General features: G+C 54.5%; 3 protein-coding genes across 3 annotated transcripts; 2 read left to right on the top strand and 1 right to left on the bottom strand.

Annotated features, from left to right (window-relative positions):
* Positions 1-254: 254 nt before the first annotated feature.
* On the top strand, positions 255-4,989 carry CTF1 (Transcriptional activator of fatty acid utilization; the record flags this gene model as incomplete). Its single annotated transcript, XM_062891824.1, has 5 exons — positions 255-1,589; positions 1,688-1,712; positions 1,995-2,125; positions 2,336-4,774; positions 4,899-4,989. The coding sequence occupies exons 1-5, from the start codon at positions 1,435-1,437 to the stop codon at positions 4,987-4,989; spliced, it is 2,841 nt and encodes a 946-aa protein (XP_062740665.1). The 5' UTR covers positions 255-1,434.
* Positions 4,990-5,886: 897 nt separating this feature from the next.
* On the top strand, positions 5,887-7,261 carry QC762_601275 (uncharacterized protein; the record flags this gene model as incomplete). The annotated part of the gene is made up of 2 exons (XM_062891825.1): positions 5,887-6,016; positions 6,075-7,261. The coding sequence occupies 2 exons, from the start codon at positions 5,887-5,889 to the stop codon at positions 7,259-7,261; spliced, it is 1,317 nt and encodes a 438-aa protein (XP_062740664.1).
* Positions 7,234-10,800, bottom strand: MCM3 (MCM DNA helicase complex subunit). The gene is made up of 3 exons (XM_062891826.1): positions 10,186-10,800; positions 7,549-10,090; positions 7,234-7,488 (listed from the first exon to the last, which is right to left on the bottom strand). Exons 1-3 carry the CDS (start codon positions 10,256-10,258, stop codon positions 7,455-7,457), a joined length of 2,649 nt encoding a protein of 882 aa, XP_062740663.1. The 5' UTR covers positions 10,259-10,800; the 3' UTR covers positions 7,234-7,454.
* Positions 10,801-12,191: the final 1,391 nt, after the last annotated feature.

The following is a 12,191-nucleotide window of genomic DNA, read 5'->3' as shown; positions in this document are numbered from 1 at the left end:
TGAGTGGTTGGTTGTAGTGAAACATCAACGAGGAATTCGTTTTCCTAGCTTAAGAAAAAGATCAGTTGACTGTCAGTTATTTTATTAATCGTTTTACCTTATAGTTGAAGGATAAACTTTGGCAATCCTCTTACAAATCAACAAAGGACAACGTTTACGACTACCGCTTGCCACACTGGATACTTGCTGCTGCTGCTCTGCTGGAGCACCCACCCCCCCCCGCCTGGCGGTCATTGGCGATGTCCGCTGCTTTGGAAGCTGTCCACCGCAGCAGTACGTATTTGGATCACCGGGGTTGCGCGGGAAATCCAATGGGCTGAGTGGTGACCTGACGTTGAAAGTAACGATCCGGAAACGGCGAATGTATCGATCGTATTGCGCGCAGCTTGTCAAGTCTGTGGCAGGCAACTCCATGATAAGTGCACAGCGCGAAGTGGAGAAATGTGGACAGGGGCAGGGCAAAGTGGAAGTTTCAAGGCCAAGAATCCCCGGATTTGTGGTGTACAGTAGGGCCGGTGATGACTTCCTGAACGGGGAGGAGAAGCCGTGTGATAAATCTCGGTTGGCCAGAAGTTTGTTACACTCATCGGTGCTGCCCTCTGCTGGATTTCTGGAAAACGAAACAGCTCTCCCCTCTTTCTATTCTCCCTCTCTCACATGCCAGGCAACCCCGTCCCGCATCCGCATCTTCCCGTTCCCAGCTGATGTGAGTGGGGTCCTGCGCTATATGCAAGCACTCACAAACGTTCCAGCAAGCACGATCCATCACGACGAGACGAACTGTCAATTTGAGGGGCACGCAAGAAAACGGCGTTTCTTGGTATTCCTGTCTAGCCCGGTGGCTGCACAGGTGACGGAGGCTGGCCACACGCTCGGCCAAGACAACCGTTTTGCACTAAAGGCGCTGGCAGGCTGCACCTGCGCTGCGCTGTGAGCGGTGGATCGACCGTTCTTAGGCTGTTCCCCATCTCGCTCTCCCCCATCTCGCTCTCGGCCCACCCCCCTTCAAACCCTCAAAGGGCAACGAGCATCAATCATCGCACGACCTCTTGGATCTCCTGGACTTCCGTGTCTTCGGTAAGCCGGTGCTTTGTCTTTCACCACCTCATTTCACCTTCGAAGCACCATTTCTCGCCATTTTACAATCAGATTGCCCTTCAATGTCTGCAGGCAGATAGCTAGCTAGCCAAGGAGGTTCCAATTAGTCTCCCAGATTCCACGCAGCTCCGGATACAGACCAGACCTTCGCCTCATCGAACAACAGCACCGGCTCGAATTAGATCGCTGGATTTTCCAAGTACAGCATACCTTAACTCATCCCACCGCTCGCAGTTCGGATTCCTCTCGACAGCCCACCGTCTCAAACACGCACGCGATATACTTTGCCTCGTCCATATACACCGACCGACGTCCAGCGAACCTTGTCCAGTCAAGATGGAGATCGATTCAACGCCTCCGGCAGCCCCCGCGCCGGCATCCAACAAGCAAACGTCCACATCTCCGCAACAGTCGGTATCGCCATCTGCCGCCCCGTCAGCGGCAGGCACGACATCCACAACCAACACGGCCGGTGGATTGAGCTTCAGGAGGTGGGTTCCCGGTGCGGCCGCTGCGGCGTTGCGCCATGCGGGGGAGTTGAGGGTGTGGAACGGTTTGCGCTGACTTTGTCTTGTTGCCATTGAAACAGACAACGAGCCTCAAGAGCATGCGAGGTGAGTAGTTTACTGTTATATCACGTCCCATATTTCAGCAGCCTAGGCTGGTGGGTTATCTTTTGGTGACAACCCGCGGCCTGACGTGCCCCTCGGCGATTCGCGATACCTCGCCTATCTCGTGCCTCGGCTCATCCGTACCCCCCTCCCCCCAAGCTGTTGGTTATCATTGGGGACCTCGAAAGCTGACCAGTCATTCCCAACAGACATGCCACGCACGCAAAGTACGAACATGCCATCTCTCGTCTTGTCGTATTGTTTTGCTCACGTCAAGTGTTGCAGGTTCGATGCGATGCCGCCAGCCTCGGCGTGCCGTGTACCAACTGCGTCGCCTTTCAGATCGAATGCCGCATCCCTACCCCGAAGCGCAAAAAGGTGGCTAGCAGCATCGCCCAGTCCAAGGATTCTGATAGGTAAATGACACCACACACATACACACACACCATATCTTTTGTCTCCTGATCTATTTGTTTTGCGACAAATAGCGTGGCAGGCCCTCGCTCTCCACGGGTTCGCCCAGGCACTCGGGGTTCTCGTCTGTGCGCTTGCTGTGCTGTGCTTGATAGCTCAAAGTTTATATGCTTGTTCGGTCTGATAGTTGGATGCTGACGCGGCAGCTGTAGTGAACGAGGCGAGGTCGACGATCGATCATCATCACTTCCTCCCGGGTCCAGCACTTTTCCCAGTGGCACCCGGCCTCCTGCTGTCTATCACACCCACGAAGCTACCCCCTTGACCGCCCCTACCGAGGAACAACAGAAGAAGGAGGAGTTTGATAATGCCACCTTGGCCAACTATATGAATCTGGTCATGAAGCCCAAGTTTACGCGGGCCCCCATCACCGAGGCCGGCAGGGTGGCCTACCTTGGAGAGTCTTCCAACCTGACGCTGCTTGTTCACGACCGTCAGAGCTCGGCAGATGTCGTCCACTACCCGCTGCCAGAGAATATCAAGGGATCCAGGGCGCGACTGACAGAGCTGGACAATGTCGAGATTGAAATCCTTCACCAGCGAGGAGCCTTCCTGCTCCCGCCAAGGTCCCTCTGCGACGAGCTGATCGACTCATACTTCAGATGGATCCATCCCGTCGTCCCTGTGATCAACAAGACCAAGTTCATGCGCCGGTACAAGGACCCCAAGAACCCGCCGTCTCTGCTTCTGCTACAAGCCATGCTGTTGGCAGGGTCACGGGTGTGTACCAATTCTCAGCTGATGGATGCCAACGGCTCTTCGACGCCGGCAGCCTTGACTTTCTACAAGAGAGCCAAGGCTCTGTACGATGCCAACTATGAGGATGATCGGGTGACCATTGTCCAGTCCCTTTTGTTGATGGGGTGGTACTGGGAAGGTCCCGAGGACGTCACCAAGAATGTGTTTTACTGGACCCGTGTCGCCACCATCGTCGCCCAGGGCTCGGGTATGCACCGGAGTGTGGAGGGGTCACAGCTCAGCAGGTCTGACAAGAGGTTATGGAAGCGCATCTGGTGGACACTGTTCACTAGGGATCGGTCAGTGGCGGTTGCGCTTGGGCGACCTTGTCACATCAACCTCGATGATTCGGACGTGGAGATGTTGACTGAGGATGACTTCATCGAGGACGATGCCGACCACCCTACTGGTGAACACCCGCCGGATCCCATTCACGTTCAGTTCTTCTTGCAGTATGTCAAGCTCTGTGAGATTATGGGCTTGGTGTTGTCGCAGCAGTACTCGGTGGCGGCCAAGGGCAGGCGGCAGAACGCCATCGACCTCACACACAGCGACATGGCGCTTGCGGACTGGCTTCAGAACTGCCCCAAGATTGTGTACTGGGAGATGCCGAGGCATCACTTCTGGTCTGCGCTGCTTCATTCCAACTACTACACCACACTCTGCCTGCTTCACCGCGCCCACATGCCTCCGAGTGGCTCCCACAGGTTCCCAGAAGACTCGGCCTACCCATCACGCAACATTGCTTTCCAAGCGGCGGCCATGATTACCTCGATTATTGAGAACCTCACAGCTCACGGGGAGCTCCGCTACTGCCCGGCGTATGTGGTATACAGCTTGTTCTCGGCGCTCATCATGCACGTCTACCAGCTCAGGTCACCGGTGCAGTCCATTCGACAGGTTACGCAGGATCGGATCCGCACTTGCATGGATGCTCTTAAGGATGTGTCCAAGGTCTGGCTGGTGGGCAAGATGGTGCACACCCTTTTCGAGTCGATTCTCGGAAACAAGGTGCTTGAGGAGAGGCTGCAGAAGGCGGCTGGCAAGAGACACCGCAAGGCGCAGCAGAGCCTTTCTCAGCTGGAACAGCATCAGCGGATGCAAGAGAAGCGCAAATACGACGAGATGGCGATCGATTTCTCGGTTAACACGCCACAGCCACAGCACCAGGAGTCTTATGAACGGTCCCGGCCACAAACGCCCAGTTTCCTGAACAAGGAGCAGAATCCAAACGCGATGCCTCCCCCCACCACCACCGCCACAGCCACGACCTCACCGCCGCCTCACACCCGCAACAACGGCGACGCGTTCATGGGCGGGACCGCCTCACGCCCGCACACCCGACCGGCAACGCCATTTAACCCTTCGTTCTCTGTTCCAGCCACGCCACCGGACCTCTATCTGGTCACGAGAAACTCACCTAACCTGTCGCAGTCCATCTGGGAAAACTTTCAACCGGATCAGTTGTTCCCCGAGGGCGTCCAAGCGCCGTTCCAGGGGCAGTTTTCGCCGCACCAGCACCATCAGAACATGGACGCCTCTGTCATGGCTCAGATGCAAAACCAGAACATGCAAGGTGGGCCCGCCCCCGTGGACGGACAACATCAGTTTGGACAAGCTTTGCCAACCAACAGAGGATTAGCAGGTAGCCCGATGCAAAACACGAACAACAACAGCAACAAGAACGGACTGCTCCAGCCGGGGATGGCTGGGTTCCCGGGGAACCAGGGGGCGAATATCTGGCAGACGAACTTTGACAGCCAGATGGTGGATGGGAACAGCCCGAGCGACAGCTGGAGCACGAGCTCGGTGCAGGGGCAGCCGCTTCCCTCGACGATGAATGTGGAAGACTGGTGAGTTCTCTTTTTTTAAAAAATTGTTTTTGGTATCGTTCTTTTTATTGTTTTTTTAATTGTTTTTTTTATTTTTTTTTTATTTTTATACAGTATGAATGACTGGCTGACATGGGAGGGACAGGTTTCAATTCTTTGGGATCAACGGCGAGGCCCAGCACGGGCTTGGGTTTGATAATGTAGCTGCGGCGGCTGGGTTAGGGAATATGATGTAGGCTTTTTCACACGCTTGCGGCAGGACGGGCAATGATGAAAACACACAGAGAAATAATTGGAGGGATATGTTGGCATGATATGTTTTTGTGGTGTCTGTGTTTATTATTTCGCTTCATGGGATATGGGGTTATGGGAAAGCCTGGGTTTTTAGTTTAGGTACTTGATATGGGGGTTGGGGGATTTTTGGGGATTTTTGTTTGCGGGACAAAATGGGATTTTTATTCGAATGCTTTTTGGAAGTTTTGGACGTTTGGTATGTATGGAATAGGGAATGTTGAGCATGGTTAGGCTGGGAGAGGGTGTATTGTGTAACACGATGGGTTTTGTTTGATCGGTTGTTGTAGGAGTTGATAAGAGACGAATGTACTCGCATGATGGCATAGTCGAATATCATATCTCAGATGTGAAATGGGGTGGTGCCTTGAGATGGATGTAGGAATGACACGTATATATATATATAAATATATGTGTATGTATATGTAGGTGGGCATAGCATGGCATAGCATAGCTGGCACCAACCCCACTTTTTGCTTAAGTGGTAGGTTAGGTGAGCTTAACTGCAAGCTTTTAAGAGCTGGAAGCTGCTGCAAGTCACCTAATTGGGCCACACCTTCGCCCTGAACCAGTCACCACGTTGGCAGCTGTTTGGTTGGGATCTTGGGAGTTGTTGCCTTCCAATCGCGGTTCAGCCGGGCGTGGACTACTGGAGAGTGGGAGTGGGATGTGGTTCGACTGAGGACTCACCACTCGCTCATTTCATCGACCTTCACGAAGGCACACTCGTTTTTGTTACCAAAAAGGCACGAGATATTTGTGATTCTTTTGTTTGGGAAATAGGCGTCACACAACAGTTCGGTCCTGAATCCCGATTGCCAAGCAAGCAAGCAACCGACATCATGACACCGCCGCCGCCGGAGCCAGACCCAACAGACGCCGTCGCCGGTGAGGAAGAAGTACTCGAATCGTGGAACGAAATCCCCCCCACTCAAGAGATAGATTTTGTCACCTTGGGGATGTTTATAATTGGTACCCCTCCCCCACCCCCTCTTTATATCCCCAACATATCACTAACTGTCTTGTCAAGATGAAATCCACCACCCCCCCTCCCTCTCCCTCCCCCCCAGTTTGAACATCCCCGGCGGAGCAGGAACATACTCCCTCCTCGGCGCCCGCCTCTTCTCCCCCCCTCCCCTTTTGTCATCAACAACATCCATGATAATCGACTGCGGCTCAGACTTCCCGCCCTCCCTATCAGCCCACCTCTCCTCTTGGCAAACCTCGGCCGTCTTCCGCCACAACGCCCACCGGCTCACAACAAAAGGCTACAACAGCTACTCCAACCCCCTCGACCCCTCCCACCGCTCCTTCCGCTACCTAACCCCCAAACGCCGCCTCACAACCGACGACCTTGCCTCCCTCTCCCCAGTATTGCTAACAACCAAGTCCCTCCACCTTATCTGCTCCCCCCTCCGCTGCCAAGAACTGGTAACCACCTTCCTCTCAGCCAGAAAGAGGTACTACAGTCATCAACGCCCATCAGAGGAGCACATCCGCCCAGTTATAATCTGGGAGCCAGTCCCGGATTTGTGCACACCGGAAGAATTGCTTAATTGCACAAACACCCTCCCGATGGTGGACGTTTGCTCTCCGAACCACGCCGAGCTTGCTGGCTTTCTTGGGGGGACAGGGGTGTTGGAGGATGGGGGGGTTGATGCCCTAGCGGTGGAGAAGGGGTGTGAGCAGCTTTTGGCGAGCATGCCGCTGCAGTCATATACCTTGGTTGTTAGGGCGGGGGAAAAGGGGGCGTACATTGCGCGGAATGGGGGGAGGAAGAGGAGGATGAAGAAGGTGGTGGGTCACAGGGGGGGTTTGACGAAAGAGACGGATATGGAGGAGCTGTTTAGGGGGTTGGTGATGGGGGTGGGGGAGGAGGAGGGGGTGGTGGCGAGGGAGGAGATTGAGGTTGACGAGGGGGTTGAGAGGTGGTTGCCGGCTTACTGGACGGGGGAGGAGGGGAGGGAGAAGGTGAAAGATGCGACTGGGGGAGGGAATACCTTCTTGGGTGGGTTGGGGGTTGCGCTGGCGAGGGGGAAGGGGATTGAGGAGGCGGTTGGGTGGGGGGCCGTGGCGGCGAGTTTTGCTATTGAGCAGGTTGGTATGCCCGAGTTGAAAGGGGAAGGGGAGGAGGAGAGGTGGAACGGGGAGCGGGTGGGGGATAGGTTGAAGAGCTTTATGGAGAGGGTTGGGTTGCGGGAGGGAGAGGGGAAGTAATACCGAGATGATATCATAGATCTCTCTTATCTCGTGTTGTTTTGGCGGGTTGCGGGGTAGGCATGGCGTTGAATTCGAATCACGGTTCGGTTTCTCATGGAAAAATGACAAGACCATCCATCATGCTTGCTTTCTACTTTCAGTTCTACAGCCATAAACCAGCCCATGTGCTATGATGCCCACAAACCACCCCTCAAATCTTGTAAACCAAATCACCATCAGTGTACCTATTCATCATGGTTAGCATCTTGCCTCTTTCACCTCATCATCAGCAGAAGAGCACTCACATGATCTGGTTCCGACTATCCATCTCCTTCAACGCCAGTATCGCCTCGGCCTTTCCAAACTTTGGCCCCTCGGCCTTCTCGTTCACAGCGCCAATCAACTCATCCACCCTCGCCGAATCATCCTCAAACAGATCCGTTCCCAGAAGCTGACCCAACGTCCGTCTAAACACCTCAAGGCGCTGCTCACTAATCCCCTCCTGCTCCTCCTCCTGCTCCTCCTCCTCCTCAACCGTGAGCCCCGCCGCTCTGGACGCCATATCCTCATCCTCCTCCTGCGTCTCCAGCTGAGAAGCAGGAATCGAGCTCGCAAACGAGGGCTGAGAGCTCCTCGTCGACCGGCCTGTCCGTCTAGGCGTGGCGTTGTAAACATCCTCTTCCTCCTCCTCTCCCTCCTCGGCAGCCTCAACCTCAACCTCAGGCGGTGTGCTCCTCTGATTTCTACCATTGACCCTCCTTGCACCACCGTTCGCCCTCTGGGACACGCGAGCAGAGCGGGATCTAGCAGCGGCGGCGGTCTCGTCGCCGTCCGAGTCGTCAGAGGATTCGCTGTCCGTCTTCTCGTCCGCCAGAGGGCGGGTCTTTCTCCTCTTCTTTCTCGATTCATCCTCAATCACCTCCTTGAAGAGGGCAAATCTCAGGATGGATTCCGCGGCGAGGGCGTCCCGTTCCTCGACGCGATTCGACAACCTCGCCTTGGCGTGAGCGGTCGACAGACGGATGAGGGTTTCGAGAGTGCGGACCGTCATGGGGGAGGTCTTGCGCTGGTTGCCCTCCATATCATCGTTACGCAACCCGACGTAGATCTCGGCGATGCGGTCCGAGGCTTCCTGAGTCAAGACCGGCTTGATGCGGGTCTTGGCGTATTGGATGTACTTCTTCATGAACGGGATCGAGAGGATCTCGTGCTTCCTGTTGCTTCCCCTGCCGGTAGCCTTGATGCCCACGTGAAGCATCGCGTCGTACTTCTCGTACACATCCGTCGGGCGCTGAACATCAGCCTGCTGGTTAAGCGCCACGTTGAGAGCCTGGCCCGCGTTCTCCCGAACAGGGGCGCCTTCTTCCGTGCCGGGCTGGCGGTAGCGGTGCATACGCAACACATGCTCCGACACCTGCCTATCCCTCGTGTCCTCAATGTCGTCGGTGACAACAAACAACAAGTCGAAACGGGACAGCAGCGAATCCGGGAGGTTGATGTTCTTGTGAGGGTCCTTGTGGGTATCATACTGCCCAAAGATGGGGTTGGCAGCAGCAATGACGCTGCACCTCGCGTTCAACGAAGTGTGAATCCCCGCCTTTGCAATCGTAACCGTCTGCTGTTCCATAACCTCGTGGATAGCCACCCGATCCACGTCGCTCATCTTGTCAAACTCATCGATACAGACCACGCCCCTGTCCGCCATAACCATCGCACCCGCCTCCAACCTCCTCTCCCCCGTTTCCTTGTCGCTCGTCACCGCAGCCGTCAAGCCCACACCCGACGACCCCCTGCCGGTGGTGGCAATTGCCAACGGCGCCGTATTCAACACAAACCTCAACAGCTGCGACTTGGCCGTCGAAGGGTCACCCACCATCAAAATGTTGATATCACCCCTCAGGTGCGTCCCATTCTCCAGATTCTTCTCCATCCCCCCCAGCAGCATCAGCAAAATCGCCTTCTTGATGTAATCATGCCCGAAAATGCTCGGCGCCAGCGACTGGCTCAACAGCTCAAACACCTTTGACTTTTTCGCAATCTTGTTGATGTTCCTGATGTCGGTATCCGTAATCGCCGCCGTGGCGATCCCACCCCCCGACTTGGTCGACAGCAACACGACATTATTCGCCAGCAGCACCGTCTTGAACAGCGCGCTGTTGTGGTTGGTGTTTCTGTTCCCCAGCGTCCTGAAGATGCCCACCAGCTGGACTCTGTCTCCCGGCTTGACCTTGTCCACCAGGTCATCATCCAAAATCACATCCACCCCCCTCGGCAGCTGCCCCGCAGGCGCCCGCTCGGGCATCTCCTGGATCGAAATCGTCTGGTGATCCCTGTACGTGCAGAGCCCATACTCTGTGATCAGCGGGTTCCCCTCGTTGTCCTCGTGGGGATACACCGACGTGGTCGTCGCGCCGTTGGTCATCGTCTGGTCGCGGTATTCCTTCCACTGGAAAATATTCTTCGTCTCGTTGTAGTGCACGCTCTTGACGATCTTGGGTCTGATCAGCGAGCAGCGGGTGACGATGCCCTCGATGGAGACCATGCTGTTCAAGTGCTGCGACCCCAAACTCCGCGGGTTGCAAGTGTTCAAACCAAAACTGCCGGCAAAGGCGCAGTAGTACAGCACGTCGTCGTCCGTCTGGTCCTTGCGGGCTTGTGGGAGGGCCTTGACGATAGACTTGAGGGCGTGGTTGAAGGCGAGGGTGAAGTCGAAGGGGTCGTAGAGGAGGCCCTCGGCCATCTCGGGGTTGTGATCGCGGACTCGGTCGATGTTAACGACAAGCCGGCGCTGGTTTTTTTGCAGCATCGTGATGATGTCTGCTCTGTAGCCCTTGACGTGTTGGTCATCTTTTTTGGGTTACATGTTAGCATCATATCGTGGGTATCAGATCGTGAAAAAGAAAAAAAAACAAAAAAAAACGAGGGACATAGAAAATTCATACGGGGATCGAGAAACTCCATGGCCTGGCGCACCCGGTCTTGGGCCGCATTGTCGCGGAGCATTTCGTAGTCCATCTTGTCATATGTGTCCACCGGGTATCAAATGGGAATTGGATTTGGTGGTGGTGGTGGTGGTGGTGGTGAAGAAGACACAATGTGTCAAGGTGGGTGGGTGTTGTTTGTGTTGTGGACAGTGGCAGAAAGCGGTGTTCTTTCTCTGGCAATGCCTGACTGACGAGAGTGGGGAGAATTCATTCGCAAAGCAGACTCCAGTGCGCGTCCCGTCGCGGTTTCGCGTTTGCTGCGCGTCGCCCCTGACAGGGGTTTTAATTGATTCAGGTCCAATGGCAACTGCGGGGCTCCCTTACGGTTGCCCAGCCAGTGCACGGCCAGTGTTGACCTTGACCTTCTCCACCCAGGTCAACTCTCGGTGTGTAGGAATACCTCCTTTGTGCCGTTCTCATAATTCAAAGGAGATGGAGGACTTGTCATTATGCTCTGTCTTCCTCCTATTCATCAAAAGTACATGTTTGACAGTTTCAGAGCAAAAGAAGCTTACAGCATGGCCGAAGGCGAAATCTCAAGGGTGAACGAACCCCTTTCGATCAAACTCCAAAATATATAGCAAAGTCTTACAGCCCTCTTTATCCATAGGCTAGATACCTGGTTGGACTGATTAAAGCCATGCTTCAAATATAAAAGAGCTCATTCACTGCAATGAGCAATGAGCGATGAGCAAAAAGCAATGAGCAAAAAGCAAAAAGCAATAAGCAATAAGCAAAAACATACGACACCGAGGATTCCCCAGTGGTCACCCACCTGAGTACTAGTCCGGCGCACAGCTATTTGACGAGGGCAGAGCGGACGGGATGCCGTATTTTTAGCTGGCTATGGTCGTATGTGACAGTCTGCGCCAGACTTGTGGTTTTTGAAGCAGCTGAAAGATTTCGTTAACTGGTATCAACACCTACACACTTCGATTCACACAGGAAGCCAGAATATCACCACGGATGGGCAGATAAACCTCTCTATCCGCGGAGAGCATGATACCAACAGTTTCCTGCCCCTGCCCATGAAAACTTATCATTAGTCATATTGCAACCCTCCAACAACCCAGGGCATCAAACTATCAAGCCACAGCACCAGAACAACCCCAAGGTAGAGTAACTACTGGTTGAAAGACCAAACGACCCTCCAACAAATCGGAGGAGACCGCCCGGTAGGTAGGTAGGCCAGCACATATACACACAGCGTGACCTCCCCGAGCTCGACGATGTGCCTATCAAGCAGCACGAACTTGGGCACGTCGGCAGACTGTGTTTCCTGCACATCATCATGAAGAAGAGAAAAAACAAGTCCCCATGACCATGAACACACTGTCTGTCCCGCTGTCCCATTCTTGCCCACTGAAGGCAGCAGTCCGCCTGGGTTCTTCCATGATTCCCGAACCAATACGAGAATCAACATCCTGCTTCCTTCCTTCCGTGCGAGCCTCGCGGCTTCTGGCGGGCCGCTATTGTTGTTGTCTCGCCTTCTTCCCTCCAATGTGTGCTTGAGAGGCTTTCCCGCATTGGGTCTCGGTATCATGCGGTCCAATGTTGCGCAACGCCCTCTGCTATGACACCAAGGCTTGGTGTCTTTTGTCTATCGAGAGTCTGAGTAGTGTCATTGGTTCGAGATTGGGGTAGATAAAGCCAAACAGAGGCCCCCGTAGGTATGTAGCAGGGCTCGCCACCTCCTTTTCCTACGATACCACCATCCAAGCACCTTCTAGACGGGTGCTTTGTTTTTCAACTGGCTCAACCGAGACCCGAGTGCTTTGATATGCAGACAGCACCATAACAAGCCATGGATATCCTTGTCAATACGAGCGTCGAGAGATATATCTAATTGGTTACCGAACTGTCGGGAAGGAGGCTGGGCTCCCCAGGTCAAGTTCAGGAAGTTGACGTGGCCGCCCTTATTCTCGTGACGGGAGCGGGTGAATCCTGGCCAACGGCTATCCTGG

Source organism: Podospora pseudocomata, chromosome 6, assembly GCF_035222375.1.
Source record: "Podospora pseudocomata strain CBS 415.72m chromosome 6, whole genome shotgun sequence".
Taxonomy (NCBI): Eukaryota; Fungi; Ascomycota; class Sordariomycetes; order Sordariales; family Podosporaceae; genus Podospora; species Podospora pseudocomata.
The sequence above is the reverse complement of the archived record's forward strand: the minus strand, read 5'-3'. Positions and strand labels throughout refer to the sequence as shown.